Source organism: Mirounga leonina, unplaced genomic scaffold, assembly GCF_011800145.1.
Source record: "Mirounga leonina isolate KUSES-001 unplaced genomic scaffold, KU_Mleo_1.0 Mir_447, whole genome shotgun sequence".
NCBI classification, from domain to species: domain Eukaryota; kingdom Metazoa; phylum Chordata; class Mammalia; order Carnivora; family Phocidae; genus Mirounga; species Mirounga leonina.
This window is the reverse complement of record NW_023270757.1, coordinates 13,863,447-13,882,751: the sequence shown is the minus strand read 5'-3', so window position 1 is coordinate 13,882,751 and position 19,305 is coordinate 13,863,447. Positions and strand designations below refer to the sequence as shown.

General features: G+C 38.4%; 1 protein-coding gene across 14 annotated transcripts in view; it reads left to right on the top strand.

Moving 5' to 3' along the window:
• Positions 1-19,305, top strand: part of KDM4C (lysine demethylase 4C) — a 457,231-nt gene that overhangs the window by 268,203 nt on the left and 169,723 nt on the right. For 13 of the 14 annotated variants that reach the window (XR_004676204.1, XR_004676205.1, XM_034987990.1 and 10 more), the window contains 4 exons: positions 4,042-4,235; positions 7,080-7,318; positions 9,940-10,253; positions 13,975-14,083. Coding sequence is in view for 12 of the 14 variants with exons in the window: in XM_034987990.1 (XP_034843881.1) it covers positions 4,042-4,235; positions 7,080-7,318; positions 9,940-10,253; positions 13,975-14,083 (856 nt within the window). In the remaining 2 variants the exon portion in view is untranslated. Of the gene's footprint in view, positions 1-4,041; positions 4,236-7,079; positions 7,319-9,939; positions 10,254-13,974; positions 14,084-18,527; positions 18,877-19,305 lie in introns of those variants that run through there. The other variant, XM_034988000.1, reaches the window with a different exon arrangement.

Sequence of the window (19,305 nt, the reverse complement as noted above, 5' to 3'; positions counted from 1 at the left end):
TGCTCTCGGGAGCTTTTGTTCCCTGCAAACTTTCCGTACAGCTTTGGAGGAGGAGAGTGAAAATGACGGCCTCCCAATCTCTGTCCTGGAGGAGCCGAGAACTCAGGGCCCCACTCCTCAGTGAGCCCCCAGAGAAAAGCAGTCAGTCACTCCCATCTCCCCGGTCTCCTGCCGCACTCCGTGCTCACCCGCCCTGTGACCGAGGGTTTCTATCTCTGGCACCCCACTCTGTGTGGAGTCTCCAAATCCAGCAGATTCCTGCGGTGCACTCCCGCGCCACTCTTCCCTGGGGAGGAAGGGGAGTCTCCCTTGATCTGCTGCTTGTTGGGTCCCAGCTGGAAGAGCAGTGGCCCGACTCTGCTGCAGATCATGGTTTATGGCAACCCTGAGCTGAGAGCCCGCTCCTGTGCTCTGTCTCTGCAGCCGGCTTCCCCGCTCCATTACCTGGGAGCTCTGCCACACTCAGGCACCCCTGGTCTTTCCGTGACCCTGATGGTCCTGAGACCACACTGTCTCATGAGGGTTCCCCCCCCGCCCCCGCTTAACCACTGGAGCCTTGTCCCTTAGCGGAGCCGACTTCTAAAAGCTGCGATTTTGTGCTCCGCAGCTCTATCACTTGCCAGAAGTGGCCGATAGAGGCCCCCTCCCCTGCTGTCTATCCTCCCGAGTATCACCTCGGATTCACTTCTCTGTACGTCCTACTTTCCAGAAAGTGGTCGCTTTTCTGTTCAGAGAGTTTTTGCTATTCTTTTCTTCAGTCTCCTGTTGAGTTTGTAGGTGTTCAGAATGGTTTGATCCCTATCCAGCTGAATTCCTGGGAGCAGTCGAAATCCAGGTCTCCTACTCCTCCGCCATCTTGCTCCACCCCCTCTTAACTTCTTATTTTATCAGTCACTTATTGTGGTTAGTGAAAATTCCAATTCTACAATTGAGACAACAAAGTATTTTCTGTCTTAGAAATTGCTGATTTTTAAAGCATTTTCATCTTTAAATTACATTGATGGTTTTAAGTATCAATAGTAGCATGAATTTGACTTCCTGTGGGATAGGAACAAATAATCATGATTCTATGTAATAAGTTTTAGGGTAGTGAAATATGGTAGAATTCAATGCATACAGACTCCTGACAATTCTCTTTAAATTTGGACTTAGCATTTTTAACCAGTATGCATATGTTTTTAAAAGGAGCAGAAAGAATAGCCATTCTTACTAGTATTTTGACTTGATATCACAAATAGTTTGCTTGAAAATTATTATCTATTAGTGATTATTGCTCTTTCTATTAATACTTAGTGTGCAAGTTTTTTTATTTCTTAATGGGACTGTTAATGTCATTCTTTCCTACTAATAAAGTTATGTAATGCATTCTCTTAAATGACCTCATTTAATTTCCAGAGGGGTTTAGATGAGTGTTACTATTTGTCAGTACTAACAAGAATAGATTTCTCTAAATAAATAAATAAAAAATAAATAAAGAATAGATTTCTCTGTGCTGCTGAATTTTACTATTTTTGACTCTGATATTATTCCTTGCATTATTTTGGGTATTTTTGACTCTTTATTTCTGAATATTTTAATTTGGCAATAGCACTTAATCCTTTGTAGTGAGTCAAGCAGCCAACTGAGTGGTAGATCTTGCTGCATGTTCACAAAATCTAGGATCTGGGAGAAGGGAATGGGAAGGCAAGATTTGTAAGACAAAATTCTCCCTTGCCGGGAAGAATGAAGGGGGAGAAATCGGAGGGGGAGACGAACCATGAGGGATGATGGACTCTGAAAAACAAACTGAGGGTTCTAGAGGGGAGGGGGGTTGGGAGGATGGGTTAGCCTGGTGATGGGTATTAAAGAGGGCACGTTCTGCATGGAGCACTGGGTGTTATGCACAAACAATGAATCATGGAACACTACATCTAAAACTAATGATGTAATGTATGGTGATTAACATAACAGTAAAAAAATTTTAATAAAATTCTCCTTTGCCAAAGAAACTAATTATATATATATTGTTCACTCCCTTATTTTTCTTCATGAAGCAAATATTAGTAACACTTTAAGGAAATAAAGTTTCTGCTGATGAATCTGAACTTCTGTTTCTTCCTTTAGGGGAAAGATTGCATCTTAAACCAAAATACACTAAAATTTCTCACATTTCCATTTTCCATATTTATAGGCCAAGATAAGTATAGCAAAATGTTGTAGAACTCTCTCTATACTTAACTAATAATAGAAAGCAGAGCTGTAGATAAACAGTACTGCATTCAGAGGAATAGTTGGTACAATTTACAGTGTTTAGCATGAATTTTTTTTGTAATAGCAGAGCAGTGAGTGGGAGTACATTGTGGTAAGAGCAAAAGTACTGAGTTAAGGAAGCATTTGGTGCATTTGGGCTTTGGTGATTATGCTCCTTGGGTTGAAGAGGAGTATTCATGTTGACTTGTAATGGGAGAAAACTTGGAAACCTCACGGGCATAGTCAAATCTTGGATCCCATTAATGACTCAGGAGTCTAGATTTTATTCTAAAAGCAGAGCAGCATAGATTACAGCTTATTGAACTCAGAAATGAAAGGTTATAAGATATTTGAGGGGGATTAAAGTGAGAGCTATAAAGATGAACTGGTGCTAGGAGTGACAGCACGCAGAGAAATGAGTTTGTTTTGTTATGCTAGGGTTCAGTGTCTGAAAGTAAAGATGGAAGGATGCTGGTATAAGGTCTTAATGCAGGAGACATTTTAATAGAAGAACTAATTGTAGATGATGACAGGAGTTTTAGGAGTAGATGAGAAGGATAGGGATTGGGAAATGTTGATTATGAATGTAGAAGAATGGAAGAATCATGGTATCATTGATAACAGAATGTTTGCAGTTGAAGTTATTTTAGGCATGTTGAGTGTAAGAACTTTCAAAAAGCATTATACCTGTCAAGATTTGAACTCTAAGGATATATAGTACAGTTTGGAGATTATTAAAGCTTTGAAATTAATTTGGATGGAGATGATAATTTTATCACCAAAATATTGAGAGTCTTATTGTTTCAGATGTTGAGTCAACCAGTCTGTCGTCAGGTGTGTTTGGGATTGTTTTGAATGATATCTGCCCTGTTACATGGAATGTTGACCTAGACACAATTTAACGTGTTGATGTCTTTATAGGAAACTTGTTTTATAAGATGGAACTGCTGACTATGTATTCATGATAATCAAAGTCCTAGTAGATTTAAAATAAACTTCTTTGAATTTCTCCCCTTAACACTATTCCTTCTTCTTAGTTTTATGTTTAAAGTGATGATGGTAGGTGTCTTATGGATAGGACATAGAAGTCAGTCATTTGCTCTAATTGTTGGTTAATTTGTTAGCATATATTTATTAATAAACCTACATGTGATTAAAATACATCTTGAAGAAAATTTATCTCAATCTATTGGTTGAAGTTTTCTTTTTTTTTTTTTAAGATTTTATTTATTTATTTGACAGAGAGAGACACAGCGACAAAGGGAACACAAGAGGGGAGTGGGAGAGGGAGAAGCAGGCTTCCCGCTGATCAGGGAGCCTGATGCTGGGCTCGATCCCAGGACCCTGGGATCATGACCTGAGCCGAAGGCAGACGCTTAACGACTGAGCCACCCAGGCGTCCCTTGGTTGAATTTTTCTAAACAAGCATCCATTGGTTATTTTTATTCATTACAACCTAGGTTTTCAGGTTTATAGGCCTTCCAGCATTTGGCGCATTGATAATACTCATGATGAGAGGGTAATCCTTCTGTTGCAGGCATGCTTTCAAAAGTGTGCATTCCTTTTAGTTGTTTTTGATACAAGTTCTTGATGAGCCATACACTGCATTTTATTATTTGTAAATGTGAATGTATAGGTCGTCACCTCCGTTCAGAAAAATTGAATTTATCACTCACTCCATATTTGAAAATGTAAAACATTATCCTCAAGTATGTAGTGAGTATTCATGTATGGTACATTCAAAGTATGACTTAGTGTGACTTTATGTAGCCCATACGATGTTTAAAGCACTCCAACCCTGTTGTGTTTCAGTGCACCTGCCGGAAAGACATGGTGAAAATCTCAATGGATATCTTTGTGAGGAAATTTCAGCCAGACAGATATCAGCTTTGGAAACAAGGAAAGGATATATACACCATTGATCACACAAAACCTACTCCAGAATCCACACCTGAAGTAAAAGCATGGCTGCAGAGAAGGAGGAAAGTAAGAAAAGCATCCAGGAGGTAATGATTTCTTCACCCGCATCCCACTTGTTGTACTTACTCAATAAAAATGGGTCATTGAACATGATGTTCTCAAAAACTATTCATTTGCTTCCTCTTGTTTATTCATCATAAATTTACTTAATATCTTACTGAAAGTTTGAGGCAAAGTATTTATAATTCTTAAGAAGTATAATAAATAAAATATAGGAAGGGGTGTATAATGTTCTTGAGAATATTCCTGACATGCTATGCATGGCAAAAGAGCAGTCCTGGAACCTCCTGGACTCCTTACACTAATGTACATTAAGGTTGTATTAGTGCCCTCTGTTCATCTCCATGTTTATCAACTCCAGTAACTTGATGTTGAACTTTTTCATTTTGCTACTGATTTTCTTTCTGACTTTAATTGTTTTCTTCATTTGTCAAACATTTGAGATACTTTACTCATCAGGATACCTGTATTTTGCTACATTTTATACACTTGGTTTTATTATTTTACAAGATGTAAAGCAGAGCATGTGGTATTTGTTTAATATGGTTGTCCGTGTGAACTTTATTCCAAATTCCATTTTTGTGACCAGGACCATTTCAAAAGTTTTTAGGTCATCTGTGTGAATCTTGCTATCTTAAAACCCATTGAATGGAGCGTGTGTTATGTTGCTTAGGTCTTTGGCAAACTTTTTAGGTGCTTATATTTTCTAGGTTTATATTACACTTTTATTCTCCAATATTACTCATTGTTTTTCTTTCAGATTGTAAAAGTAATATTTGACATTGGAGAATATTTGTTAAATAAGGAAAAGAATAGTGAAGGAATCCCAAATCACTCATAACGTCACAATCCAGAGATAACCAGTGTTAACATTTGGTAGATATCCTTTACATATGTGTTTATTATATTATTTCCAAAATTGGGGCCATGCTCTGTTAACCCTTTGATGACCAGTTTGTGTTTTTCATGTAATTAAATGATTTGGTACAAAATAATACTGAATGCCTGCATGTATTTAATCCCCTGTGTTTGGATCAATAGCTCATTTCTAGTTGTTTTTTGTTTTTGTTTTTGTTTTTTGCCATTAAATAACAGTGTAATTTTAAACTTTGCCCACACTTCTGATGCTTATTTTCTTACTCTGACATTTATTTTCTGCTATTTTAGAATGGTAGTGAGTGGAGGAAACTTAAGAACATGGAGTCAGACTTCTGCATTTTATAAGAGATATACCTGAGGCACGGAATTAATAGCAGAGCTAAAACTCAGGTGTTCTTAATTTACCTTATAATTTACAGCAGTGATTTTCAAACTCTTAGTTTTCGAATTAATTCAGTAGACTAGGAACAACATTTTTAAATTAGGAAGCAAAATAGCATAAAAAGTATTATAGTTCTTTTCTGTGGTAAGTATTAATTCGTGATGTGTGAACGTGTGTATGAGTGTGTCATGTCACTATCTAAAATGAAAAACTTATAATGGGTTGGTTTTATTAAAAAAAAGCTTGGAAAATACGGATTTAGAGAGTCAGTGCCAAAAAGGCTGCCTGTGGGAGGAGGCAGTAGTCAATCTGAGTTCAAAAGAAATACCAATAAAACATCTTGAGAATTGTTCTTTAATGGACAGAAAACACAATACTTTAATTAGATGTATGATCTGGTCTCCTAGTTACTAACTATAGTGGCCCTTTTGGGTTGGCAGAGAACATAGATCTAGGACATTGAACAGATTTGAAATGCCTTTTAGTAGGTTAAAATAATCAATGGACTTTGATCACCCAGTTAGAAAGCCTCATGTTAAGGACCTCGTTGATTATGCTCACCCTTGTGGCCTTGATCATGGCATTTGTAATACCCTATCCAGGAAATGTAATGAAGTGAATGATTCATTGAAATCTCAAAGAAAAATCAGCCATCTTATTTTACATATGCTATGCTATTTATAATGTGAAGATTTCCCACATGTCCAATGCACGGGTTTTCGGTAAAAGTGGTAATGGTGATGATGATACCAGAACTGCCAGTAGCAGCCAAAGCTAATTTACATAGGTTATCCTTGGCTACCACCCTCATCTCAGAATCCTGCCCTCCCTGACTTCCTGTAATGCATAGTGGTGTGTGCGTGTGTGTGTGTGTGTGGACATGGAAATACACGTTGCTTAGATTTGAGTTGTAATTCCTCTTAAATGATAGTGTTGGAAATGTTGTGTCTTATACAAAAGGCATCTATGACAAAGCCATCAAGTGACTTTCTGGAAAATACTGAGAAGAAAAAAATTAAAATGGTGTCCACTCTGAAAACAAGAGTAGGTATAAGGTGTTAAATACATAGAGCCTGTCTCCTCTGTAATTCCTTTAGCTAATAATGATTTGGCATTTAATTTTAATGATTTTCATGCATACTTAGAATTAAACGGAACTCAGGGAAGTGTATGGCCACTAGTTCACCTTAGAATGTAAATAATCTACTCAGATTTTAACAACAGCTTATAGAGATCTCCTCTTTTCCTTTATTACCTAAAATATATTTCTGACTTTATTATCCCCCATGTCATCATTTTTCACTTTATTTTTATTTTCAGACTTCTTTTAATATTGTTATAAAATTTTAGCAATGACATTTTCCCCAATAATGTTTAATAATATATTATTTACAATTGTTTTAATTTTAATTTTTAGTAAATTATTGAAACTGCTGATTTCAACTTCAAATTTAATCTATTAATTGTGAAGATTATTTTTGCATAATGATTAGAAAGCTATCAGTTTTTTCACTTCTTTCAGTAAGTGAAAATAACATTTGTATTGGTATGTGTTTCATCCTATCCACTGCAAACATTCTGCTCTGACCACAGCTTCTCTTGATAATAGTTTCCAGTGCACTGGTTCTCACTCTAAGAGGCTTAAGAATGAGGGGGACGAAGAAGTGTCACCTGCAGTTGATGGTGCAGAGGGCCTCACCGCTGACCGAGACCCAGAAGATCTCAAGGTCAATGAAAAACCAGAAAAAGCAGTGAAGATGGGGAACACAGAAGCACCTTCAGAAGAAGAGGCTTCTCCTAGCAGGAAGCAGCTGGATCAGAATTCATCAGAAAATATCAAACTCCCAGGTGAGAAACTGACTGATTATGTTTCACATGGAAGTTTTGAGGTGGCTGATGATCTGATGCCTTAAATCTGTGTTCTAGGACAGGTATCTTACCTTTCCACATAGCTTAACCAGTAAGGCATCTAAAGCTATGAAGTAACAGTGAGAAGGCCAAGTGAGTGTTGTAGAAGTCTGGAGCATCGCTGCTATGTTTGATGGAATTAGGAGAGAGCCAGGTGCCTATTTGGTTTAATAAAAAAAAAGATTCTAAAACAAAAATTTTTTTGGGGGGTGCAACTCAATTTAAAATATACAATGCATTTTTGGAAAGCTTCTAAATTTACATGGAACAGTAAAAACCAATTATAGATAATTCTTTGCAGATTCTTAGCTTTCAACTTAATTTTAAGAAGAAAATAAAGATTAAGGTTTTAAAAAAGAATAATAAAAATCATTCAGTTTTGTGAAATGCTATGTATAGTCCCCTGGCTGTTTCTCTGTACTAAAGGCATCACCTGTAAGTCTCAACTAGTTTGCTTTCTTCCCTTTTCTAGTATATGTCTCTGAAACTGCTATAATGTTTTACCTCTTAAATATTTGTTGGAGTTTTTGTCCTTTTACTAATTGAGCTTATTGGTAATTTCTCATACTGCTCATCCAGTCTGTCTTTCAACTGTGGGACACCCCCAAATCTGGCCACCCCTGCTTCCTCCTTATTCAGGGTACTGTTATCTCTTGACTGGACTGTTGCAGAAATTGCTTCTTTTCTGTTTTTTCAGTGTCCAGTCTAGTCACCCATGCTAGTTGCTTCTCCATGGGCAGTCAGAGTGATCCTTTTAAAAGATGTAGGTGAGGTCTTGTACCTACCTTCTTGCTCTTATTCCACTTAGAGTAAAAGAAAAAGTCCTTATCATAGTCCTAATTTGATTCTCTCCTGTGTCTCCATTTTCATTACTTTTTGCTCTTGAAATATCTGTGTTTAAATAGAGTTTAAATAATAGACTTTCTTTTAGTGACTTAATACTTTATTGGAGAGCTAGACAAACATACAGTTACAATCCAGTGTGGTCAGTACCACAATAGAGATGTCCTAGGGTATTGCTGATATAACAAGGAAAGATTCCAGGGCGCCTGGGTGGCTCAGTTGGTTGGGCGACTGCCTTCGGCTCAGGTCATGATCCTGGAGTCCCTGGATCGAGTCCCGCATCAGGCTCCCTGCTCGGCAGGGAGTCTGCTTCTCCCTCTGACCCTCCTCCCTCTCATGCTCTCTGTCTCTCATTCTCTCTGTCTCAAATAAAAAAAAAAAAAAAAAAAAAAAAAAACAAGGAAAGATTCCAAACAGACCAGAGGCTGGCCTGGTAAGGTTTCCTGGAGTAGGTGATATCTGAATTAATTTGTGATGAATGGATAGAAAATTTCAAGGTGGAGAAGGTAGAGAAAGGAATAGCAAGCAATGCAGAGAGCACAGTTATGCCATACATATGGATTTTTAAAAAAATATTTTATTTACTTATTTGAGAGAGTGAGAGAGAGCATGGGTGGGGGTGGGGGCAGAGGGAGAGGGAGAAGCAGTCTCCCTGCTGAGCAGGTAGCCCACGTGGGGCTTGATCCCAGGACCTCAGGATCACGACCTGAGCTGAAGGTAGATGCTTAACTGACTGAGCCACCCAGGCACCCCTGGATTTTTTAATAGTCCCTCACCATAGTCTTTAATCACACTGGATTTAATTAACCACTTGATGGATTACTGGGTGGTTTAGGCCAAGGGCACCCAGTTTTATTAGTTCTGTTGCTACATGGTTCCTTGTATTTTGACTTACAGTGTTTGAGACCTGGCAGAACACTTAGGTACAAAACTTGGCTGGGCTCAGCATCAAAGGTAGTATATGATAGGTGAAATGATGGCCTTTGAATGTTTGTAAGGGAGGAAGAAGGGTGAATGGAGATGGCAGTGGAAGAGACGTGCTCGTGATGTCTCTTTCCCTTTATTTTCCATCTGTGTGTGATACAGGTTTAGTGTAGGACATACTTTTTATTTGGATTTATACAGCCTTCCATGTGTTCTTTCCCTACATTCTCTGAGCTGGAATGTTTCATTAGTAGCAGCTCTTAGCATCATGCATTGGAATATAATTCCTATTTTTAGAAAGATTTCAAATTGCTATTGCTTTGGATAATTATTATTGCATTGACTTTGACATTGGTCAAAGTGTAACCTCTTTTTAATCTGTAATTTTGTCAGTAAATATATTCTTTTGCCAAACTCCAAGATCTCACCTTAATAACTGTGAAGGCTCCATGGTGCTGTGGTGACCGTTCCCACTCATGTCTATGGGAGTATAAAGGAGAAGTTGAAAGATAGAAAAAAAATTTTAAGATTTTATTTATTTATTTGACATACACACACAGAGCACTAGCAGGGGGAGAGGCAAAGGCAGAGAGAGAAGCAGGCTCCCCACAGAGCAGAGAGCCCAACATGGGGCTCCATCCCAGGGCCCTGGCTGGGATCATGACCTGAGCCGAAGGCAGACGCTTAACTGACTGAACCACCCAGGCGCCCCGAAAGATAGATTTAGTTGAGAATTATTATTGAGTAATAATGTAATGTAAGATTTACTAACAGTCTTTTGTTTCACTCCTCAGGAAATAGTTGCTTAAGCACATCTATAACAGAGGAAATAAAAACTAAGGATGACCAAGCCTATGGTGTAATTTTACCTTCAAATCCCAGTGAAGCTGATGATTCCATATCTAGTGGCCATGTGACATCCAAGGAGTCAGACCCATCGAAGCTTCCATGGCCAAAGTCACCTGAATCATGTTCCTCAGTGGCAGAGAGTAACAGTGTGTTCACAGAGGGAGAAGAGAGTGATGTGGAGAGCCGCAGGAGTGGCCTCGAACCTGGGGAAGTCCCAGCGGTCTCCAGTGGAAAGAGAAATGGCCTCGAAGTCCCTGGTGTATGTGGCAGTGTCTATTTTTACTATATTTATTGTGTGGTGAGAGTATTTTCTGGAAACAGCATGCTGTGCATCAAAATCTTGCTTTAAGGTAGAAATAACATTTCACATTAACAGGTCTTAATCATATTTCCTTCAATGACTGGAAGGTAAACCTTTTGTGACCTCTGGTTCCCATGGTGATAATTTAGAGAGCATGGAATTTTTGGCTACATTGCTGTAGCTTAATTTTCTTTTTCTTTAACTTTTTCTAAAATTGAACTTTGAGATAATTATAGATTCATATGCAGTTGTAAGAAATAATATAGAAAGATCTTGTATCCCCATTTTCCCCCAATAGTACCTTCTTGGAAAACTGTAGTAGGATATCACAATGATACTGACATTGATTCTATTGGTTCTATTACCTGTAATATTAACCATACTGGAAATGATCAACCTGCAGAGCTCTGACCTCCTCCTGCCATCATTTAAACCCCTCGGTTCCAGGCTTCCCACAGCCTCTATTTTAACTCACCTGGTCGTGCTTTCCCTTGTCTCTACCTGGGCTCTGATTCTAGGACCAGGTTGACCTTTCTGGCCCCACCAACTGACAGAAATAGGCCTTTTGCCTTTCAGAAAACTCAAGACCTGTCTTGATTGCTAGGTACCCCATTCTAACTCTTTGCATAGGGCCTCCCTGTTTCTTATATGTTCTTGTGCATTTATATTATATGCTTTTAGTATACACTGTTGCTTTAATCCTAAGATTGTGAATGGACCAGACAAACTCCGATTGTGTGTAGTGATTGTCAGGATTCATTACCCTGTGTTGACCTATATAACTTGATGACGGAACTCAAGGACACAAGTAAGGAGAGTGCCAATTTTGGAGCTGATAAATTGAGCTGGCCACTGAACAGACCCACTTATTGATTGCTCTTGCTCAGTTCAACTCACCACAGGCATTTTCACATCTTTAAATAACAAGGGAGATTAGATAAGGAAATCAGCTTGGAATAGTCAGTTCATAGTAGTTTTAAAATATCAAATAAAGGGACACCTGGGTGGCTCAGTCAGTTAAGTGTCTGCCTTTGGCTCAGGTCATGGTCCCAGGGTCCCGGGATCGAGTCCGCAATCAGGCTCCCTACTCGGCGGGGAGCCTGCTTCTCCCTCTCCCACTCCCCCCTGCTTGTGTTCTCTCTCTCTCTCTGGCAAATAAATAAATAAAATTTTTTAAAAAAATACCAAATGAAATATAGATAATTTGCTAATTTGACCCAATAACTTTTACCATTTTATGCATGATTGTATACCTACTGAACTATTAAATATTTGTCAAAAACATACGAGAAATAGAAAAATATGGTCTAATTTATTTGAAATGGTTGCTAAAGGAAATTTGAAAATAGTATTCACATAATAATGAGCAAAATTTACAACTTAATTTTACATGGGGATTAAGCGCAGCTGAGCAGATACTGTGATTCTTTGTGGAATGGTGAATGAGTCAAATGCCGGTTTAAATTACATTTACTCATATTCTTTAAACTAGAGTGGAACTGAAAGTAACTTTTCTATTTCCTTGTTTTCAATGGAGGTGATTCTACCCTCAGTGCCTTTAACCTTTATCCTTATCATTTTACTGAACAAAGACTGCCTGCATACGAAAGCAAACACTGCCCTTGAGGCCTGAGTGACTTGGTTTGCCCCTTCTCAGAATCAGCTGTGTGATATTCTTTTCTCACACCATGGTGTCAGGCAGCCCTTCTAAGCAATACAGACCCATTTCGTTCTTATATGGTTTTGACTGTGTTTCTTAGTATTAAGTGTAATGCTGTGTATATGCTTGCAGCAGTCAGCTTTAGTCAGTTTTCCCATGAAATAGGTTATTTTTTGAACAGTGTCTGTCTCTGTCTATCTATAACTGGGCTCCATGCTCTTCCTAGAATACACTGAAAATGTTTACATCTTACATGCTGTTCCTGCTGCCCTAAATACTCCTCTGAGCCCAAAGAGCTCCCTCAGTGCACTCAAGACTCCACTCAAATGTCTCCTTGTCAGAAAGGCCTTCTCTGATGGCCCCATGTAAAATAGCTCCTTCCCATCTCTTTCCATTCCTTTGTTCTGCCCTTTTTTCCTTTATTGCACATTTCGTAAAAAAAACAAAAAAACAAAAAAAACTATTTTCCTGAGAGAGAGAGAGAGCGTGAGCATGAGTGGGAGGGGCCGAGGGAGAGGGAAAGAGAATTGGAAGCCAACTCCACACTGAGTGTGGAGCCCGATGTAGGGCTCAATCTCGTGACCCTGAGATCACGACCTGAGCCGAAACCAAGAGTTGGAGGTTCAACTGACTGTGCCACCCAGGTGCCCCCTATTGCATATTTCTTAATGCTAAACATATACTTTTTACTTGTTTATCGTTTGTGCCTTCCTCCTCTATAATGCACATTCCTTGAAAGCTGAGACCTGGTGTAGTTTTTCCTGCTGTAGCTCAGTTCTTACAACAATGTGGCACATAGTGAGGACTTGATAAATATTTCATATTAATTTTTAGCTGGTATAAACCACAGATATATCTCACCCTGTATTACCTTTTTTTTTTTTGAGGGGGAGGGGCAAAAGGAGAGGGAGAGAGAGAATCTTAAGCAGGCTCCATGCCCAGTATGGAGCCTGATCCGGGGCTCGATCTCATGACCCTGAGATCATGACCTGCGCTGAAATCAAGAATCAGACACTTAACTGATTGAGTCACCCAGGTGCCCTCATTCTGTATTATTTTGACATCCTTTCCTTACTCCCAGCTTTGATTAGAATGTTGTCACACATTTTCTCATAATATTGTTTTGGTGTCAGAAGCCAGTATAGTTTCTGTACTTCCAGCCACTGCTTCTTCAGCTTACGGGGACATTTCTGAGACTCCTTTCTTTCCTAGTCAATTGTTGATGCAAACCCATTAGTTTCAAACTCTTTCTCTGAGATTCCCCCCCCCCCCCGTCACATCCTGGTTGTTGTTGTTGTTGTTGTTGTTTTGAGTGCATGGGCAAGAAAGCTTGTAAGGAGGTTCTATCCAAAGATGTCAAGGGGCATATGGCCTTTTCATATACCTTTGGAAGGAAAATATAGTTTGGAGAGACCAAGACAAAAAATTTTATATAAAATTTAAGTGGTTTCAAGATGACCGTAATGTACTATATTAAAAAAAAAATCTTTAAATTTCTTATTTGATCTACAGAAAAGTGGTGATTCGTTTTTGAATGGAAGGAAGCATACAGGCTCACTTTGGCATTATTGCTTTCTGGATAAGGATAGAAAGCAAAATAACCTGCCAGATTTTCACATGTGGCCAGCATAGAGGTGACCAAGTGCCACAGTTCTATATTGTTATGAATATATAATCCTAAATTTAGATTAGTTTGAAAGAGCTTTTGAAAACTTGCTAACTGCTGAGTTAATTGCAAGTTTGATAAGCCTACCCTGCACCACAGATAGTGTTTTAATATGCACTGGAAGGATAGTTAATTGATCTCTTGGTAAAATAACTAATAGAATGGATTCCTATTCCTTTTGACTTACAGGTTTAAGACTTTTTTTTTTTTTTTTTTTAAGGACTAATTCCCCAGGAGGTAAATAAGTATAAGAATTCTTTATAATTAATTGTCATAAATCATTGTGAACCATGGTTTTTCATTCAAAACAAGTCTTTAACTGTGTTTCTTCTCCACTTTTGTTCTGTGACCAGAGAATAGAGGGAGAAACCAAAACTGCTAAAAGTTGGCGCCATCCACTGAGTAAGCCTCCAGCAAGATCCCCACTGACTCTGGTGAAGCAGCAGGCAACAAGTGATGAAGGTGAGCTTGTGATGTTTTGCAGTGTTTATTCTGATGATATTCAGCATTCATTCTGTTTGTTATAACACACTTGTCTAAAAATTGCTTGGTAGAGCGGAAATTTGACCAAGTTGAAAAGACATACATACCATAAGGAGATCATAAGTAATAGATAGTTTACAGGCAAAAGGAATTTGGATCGTAAGGGTAAATCCTTGCTTCATATAAGCTAGCTATGTTCCTAGACAAAGGTTTCCCATTTTATATGATGGGATAAAATTGGTCTTTTCTGACATTCACCTTAAGATACTCTAGAGGAAGTTGAGAATCACTTCTCTAAAGGTGCCAAATCATGCAGTTACCATGCTGTAGGTTTCTTTGCATTGTCTTTATTTTTAACTTGAGTCCTTTAAAATTATTAACACCATCTTGAGTAAGAAACTATGTGTAGTACCTCCCTATCCTGTTATGCCTGGTATGTGGTGAAACATCTTTTCTCCTTTACTAGATTTTACTGACATGGTTTGATGTGAAGTAGTTTCATTTACAACCAGTTACTATTCCTGGATGTAAAATTTATCTTATGTGTTACCTGGCTACCCTTTTTACCTCTCTTTTTCCAAAAATGTCTTTTTGTTGCCTTCAATAAAAAATCAGACCACTGACTAGCTATTTCTTCCTTGCAAGTGTCTCATAGCATCAGGGGGGCCTTATTTTTTCCTTTTCTAAAAAGTTCAGTTTAAATAGGTTTTCTATAAAAAACCCTTCTTCAAAGTATTGTCCTTTACTGGTGTAAATTGTTAAGGTCATGTGCCTGTGCAGATGCTGTCAATGGAATAATGTGAACCTTGGGTTCAGGCTTCTTGTTTGATTTGAATACAGTCATCAGAGTAGACATCTGTAGCAGATTTTTTTCTTTTTTACTCACGGTCTTCTTTTATACCCCATGGTTAGTTAGGAAAAAAGATCATCAATGTAGGGATCAGATAATGATTGTAGCAATTTCTAGAACACCAGCCAAAGGTGGAATTCTCTCTCTAGTAATACAAGTAGTGAAACATATTCATGTTTATTTCCAATATCATCATGTTCATTTCTTCTTTCTCCTACTTTATCGTACCCAGCACAAACCATTTTCCCCTTAGTGTCAAAATAAGGAAAATTCCATATAAGGTAATTACTGCTTACCTGTGCTTACTTTTGAATTTTAATTACTCTTCTCCATCATCACCTGTGTTTAGTGTAGCTTTTTGGAAGGGAATGGATTATACTAACACATAAGGAAAGCTACTTTCTCCTGTGTCCTTATTTTCCCAGGTGGTTTATTTCGATGTGGGCCATCATAAATTGGCCTGGAGTTTCTCCATGGAGAGTAGTTCTGATTTCAGTCAGTATGGCTTAGAAAATTTTTAAGTGAATTGGTTTAACAAAGTCATCTCAAGCATTTAAGATTAAATGTCTCGCTGAAACATTGGGGTGACTGTAGCTTTTGCAGTCATACGCTCTGTATTTTAATATGTTAAGGACATAGTAAAAGGGTCCTCTGAGGATTTTTGAGAATTGAAATTAAAAAATCAGAGAGTTTTAGTGATGACTAAATATTTTTACAAGTTTCCATACTAACAATGGGGAATATTCTGCATCCTGGAGTATATTATATTTGACCCTTGAACAGGTTTGAATTGTGTGGGTCCACTTATAAGTGAATTTTTTTGATAAATACAGTACAGTACTGTAAATGTATTTTCTCTTCCCTATGATTTTCTTAATAAAATTTTCTTTTTGGGACGCTTGGGTGGCTCAGTCGGTTAAGTGTCTGCCTTCAGTTGAGGTCATGATCCCGGGGTCCTGGGATGAGTCCTGCTCCTTGCTCTGTGGGAAGCCTGCTTCTCCCTCTGCCTGCCCCTCCCCCTGCTTGTGCTCTCTCTCTCTGACAAATAAAGTCCTTAAAAATATATTAAAAAAATAAAATTTTCTTTTCTCTAGCTTACTTTATAGTATGAATACAGTATACAATACATATAATATACAAAACATGTGTTGATCGACTATGTTATTGGTAAGGCTTCTGGTCAACAGTAGGCTATTAGTAGTTAAGTTCTGGTGGAGTTCAAAGTTATATGGATTTTCAACTGCATGGGGGTTTGGCCACCCTAACCCCCAAGTTGTTCAAGGGTCAACTGTATTTATATCATGGGGCCCTTGAATGTTACCTCTGCCTTTTACCTCTGTGCATGGTACAGTTGGAAGTGAATGAACGTCACCATTATTAGAAAACGATGAACAGTGGGATTAGTGCTCATTGGGGGCACACAACTCCAAATCCAGCTTCTTTTGGAAATTTTTCTACCCTAACTACTGGGCTCCTTTTGCATTCCTCATATACACGTAGGTGTATGTCAGTCAGGAGGATAACTAGGTTAGAGCATCTGAGAACTTGTCTCTAAACAACAGTTTAGTCTTCTGCTGGTAAATGAGCATTTCTCTACTGAAGCTGGAATTTGACTCCCTAACGGAAAAACAACAAAGGGAAAAAAATATTGATCCAGTACCTCTGGGAATTTATATGCAGCTAGGAATTAAGAGTCACCGCTAAGTTGCTCTTCTCAAAGGACGGTGAAGTGGACTCTTTGATATTCAAATGATGTGAAACTATAGAGACCATTCTGGTTAGTGGCAGATCCAGTAATTACAGAATCTGCAAGAATTTCCTGACTCTTAGCCTGTTCTTTTCCTGGAAGATTTTCCATGCTTACCAGCAAAACACTGGTTGTTGGTCGTAGAGCAGAGAGGGGATACATAAGAAAAGAATGGTGTTAGAATATAGTGTCTTTACTTAAAAACTAGTATCTAATTCTTCTTTGTTTTTGTTTTTAGTGAAAAAAATCTTAAGTGTATACTGAATTGTATACTGAAATGTATACTGAAAATGTATACTGCCTCTGGTTTTCTTTTAATTGAAATGTTTTTCAGTTACATTTTTCCTTAAGTTAGGCAGCTTACAAGGTGACCCTGAAACATGGATTAATATTCTATATTTTTTCTGTTTATTAAAGTAATTATACAAATGTTGAATTACAACATGAAAGAGTTGGGTGGGTCATTTTATTTTTGAAGCATTCCTTATACATATACCTATCCTCCTCTTGTGATATGTCAACATAATAGCATATTCCTGTTCTCCAATTTCAGTGCTTTGTGGTTGAGTGCTTGTTCAGGAGAGTGTGTGTGCAGCAGGGGTGGACCAGGCTCCAAGAACAACACTCTTGCCTGGCCTCAGAACATACTGAGAGTGAGGGGATAGACCCACTAGGGTTGACAAGCTCAGAAATCTGCCACAGTATTTCTTTTTCCTTGGTTGGTGAAGATGGGGGCTCAGAGGCTCTCACACATTTCCCTTAATATTCCAGCTTTGATACAGGATAAGTGACTTTAAGTCCATCATGATCCATCCAGTACCAGCTTCGCTCCCCAGTTTCATTCCCCTCAACTACCCTCCATGAATCCTCCTCCTTTTCATCCATTTAAACAACTTATTTTTTCCTTCTCAATGTAATCTACTGCTTTTTACTTCCATGCACTTCCCCCAATTACTGCTTTACTTGTGCTGCCATTTTCCTTCTTGAATCATTCTCTGCTCATCACTTCTCCTTTCCTACTTTTGCTGTCCTGTTATATGCATACTTACTTAGCTTTAGAATGCCACTTGTCACTTTATATTGTGCTTCATTATTTGTCTGTCTCCCTACTCTCACTCCTTTCATCTTGCCTTCCCTGCCTAGTCCAAGGTTAACCACTGTGGCTTAAATCACCCGTGGTTCCAAAAGCAGGAAAGCCCTGGTGATCAGTAACTTTGAAATCAGCCATTAGTCAAATACTTTAATATGATATATGCTTTCATGTTAAAGGAAAATGTAAGTTCTTGTTCAGGAATTGTTCTCTGTATGTGTATATGTATAGGAAAACATGCAGTTTTAATTAGCTGGAGAAATATATATATCAGCTAACCCAGTTTTGTATTCCGACTGTCTTAGAATCTTCTCTACCACTGTGCAAATCCTAGGACATGCTCAAAGTTAAAATGAAGCCGCCACGTTGCAGACATGGCCAATGCCTTGGAGACCTGAGGGCCCCCAGAGTAATGATATCCCAGTGGGATAGTTGCTTGGCTAGCACTGCAGTGTGTATTTGTATTTGTTGCCTTTCTTCCCAGTTTGAGGTCCTTCAGATTCAAAAATATGTTTAACTCCTCATGCTTTTGCTGACTAGGGTTTTCATCAGCAGCACTCTATCGTGCTGACACAGACTCCAGACCTCTTCCTATACTGGATATTCTGAACATGAATTTTGTCAGACCCCCTGCCTGACCCCTCATGGTTCATTCTTTGTTCTCTGAAGCTATCATCCTGCATATATGCATGCATTTCTTTTAAATTTACATTTGTTTTTAATGTAAATTTTCCAGCTTTTCCCACTATGGACTTTCAAGATGTTTACTGCTTTTGTACTTACTCTGCACCTAACTCCCTTGGTGAATTGATAAGTTTACTGTTTCTCAAGCAAGTGTGCACTAAGGACAGCCCCATGAATACACAGGAGGCATCATGAATATGTAGTGGCTGATGCAGTAATACTCTACACAGTGATCCCCACCGGTGTGGGTGGCGGTTGGAGTTGACATAAAATGCTGTCAAGTGGAGTTTTGCTGGAGACTTTGAAAAGTAAGTTGAAAGTTTATAAGAAAATATACAAGACTGTTATCAGGTGATCTTAATTTTGTTTTGTATATTGGTAATTTTTCATAGTCAAATACATTTTTTTTTTAATTTGGGCAAAAATGTATTTTAAAGAGACATGGAGTGTCAAGGTCTGATGGATTAGATTACCAAATAATCCTCCAATTACAAAAGAACTAGAAATAATTGATAAAATAAATCAATCATCCTTTATACATGCATGGCAGGGCAGAACCACATAAAGTATTTCTCCCTGACTACAGTCGTGGTCACCTGGCTCCAGTTCTCTGTTAGCTAGGAGACCTTCCATGCTTTGACAGCTGTGTTTACAAAGTAGGGACTGTAGCAGCATCTGCCACATGGAGTTGTTTTGAGGGTTAAAAGACTATGTGTAAAGCATTCAGAACACTGGCATGTAACGAATGTTTGTTGTTGTTGTGATATGATTATGAGGAGCAGGTGGAAGGTGATAGCTGAGCTCTCAAGAAATGAGGAAAATCCAGAGGG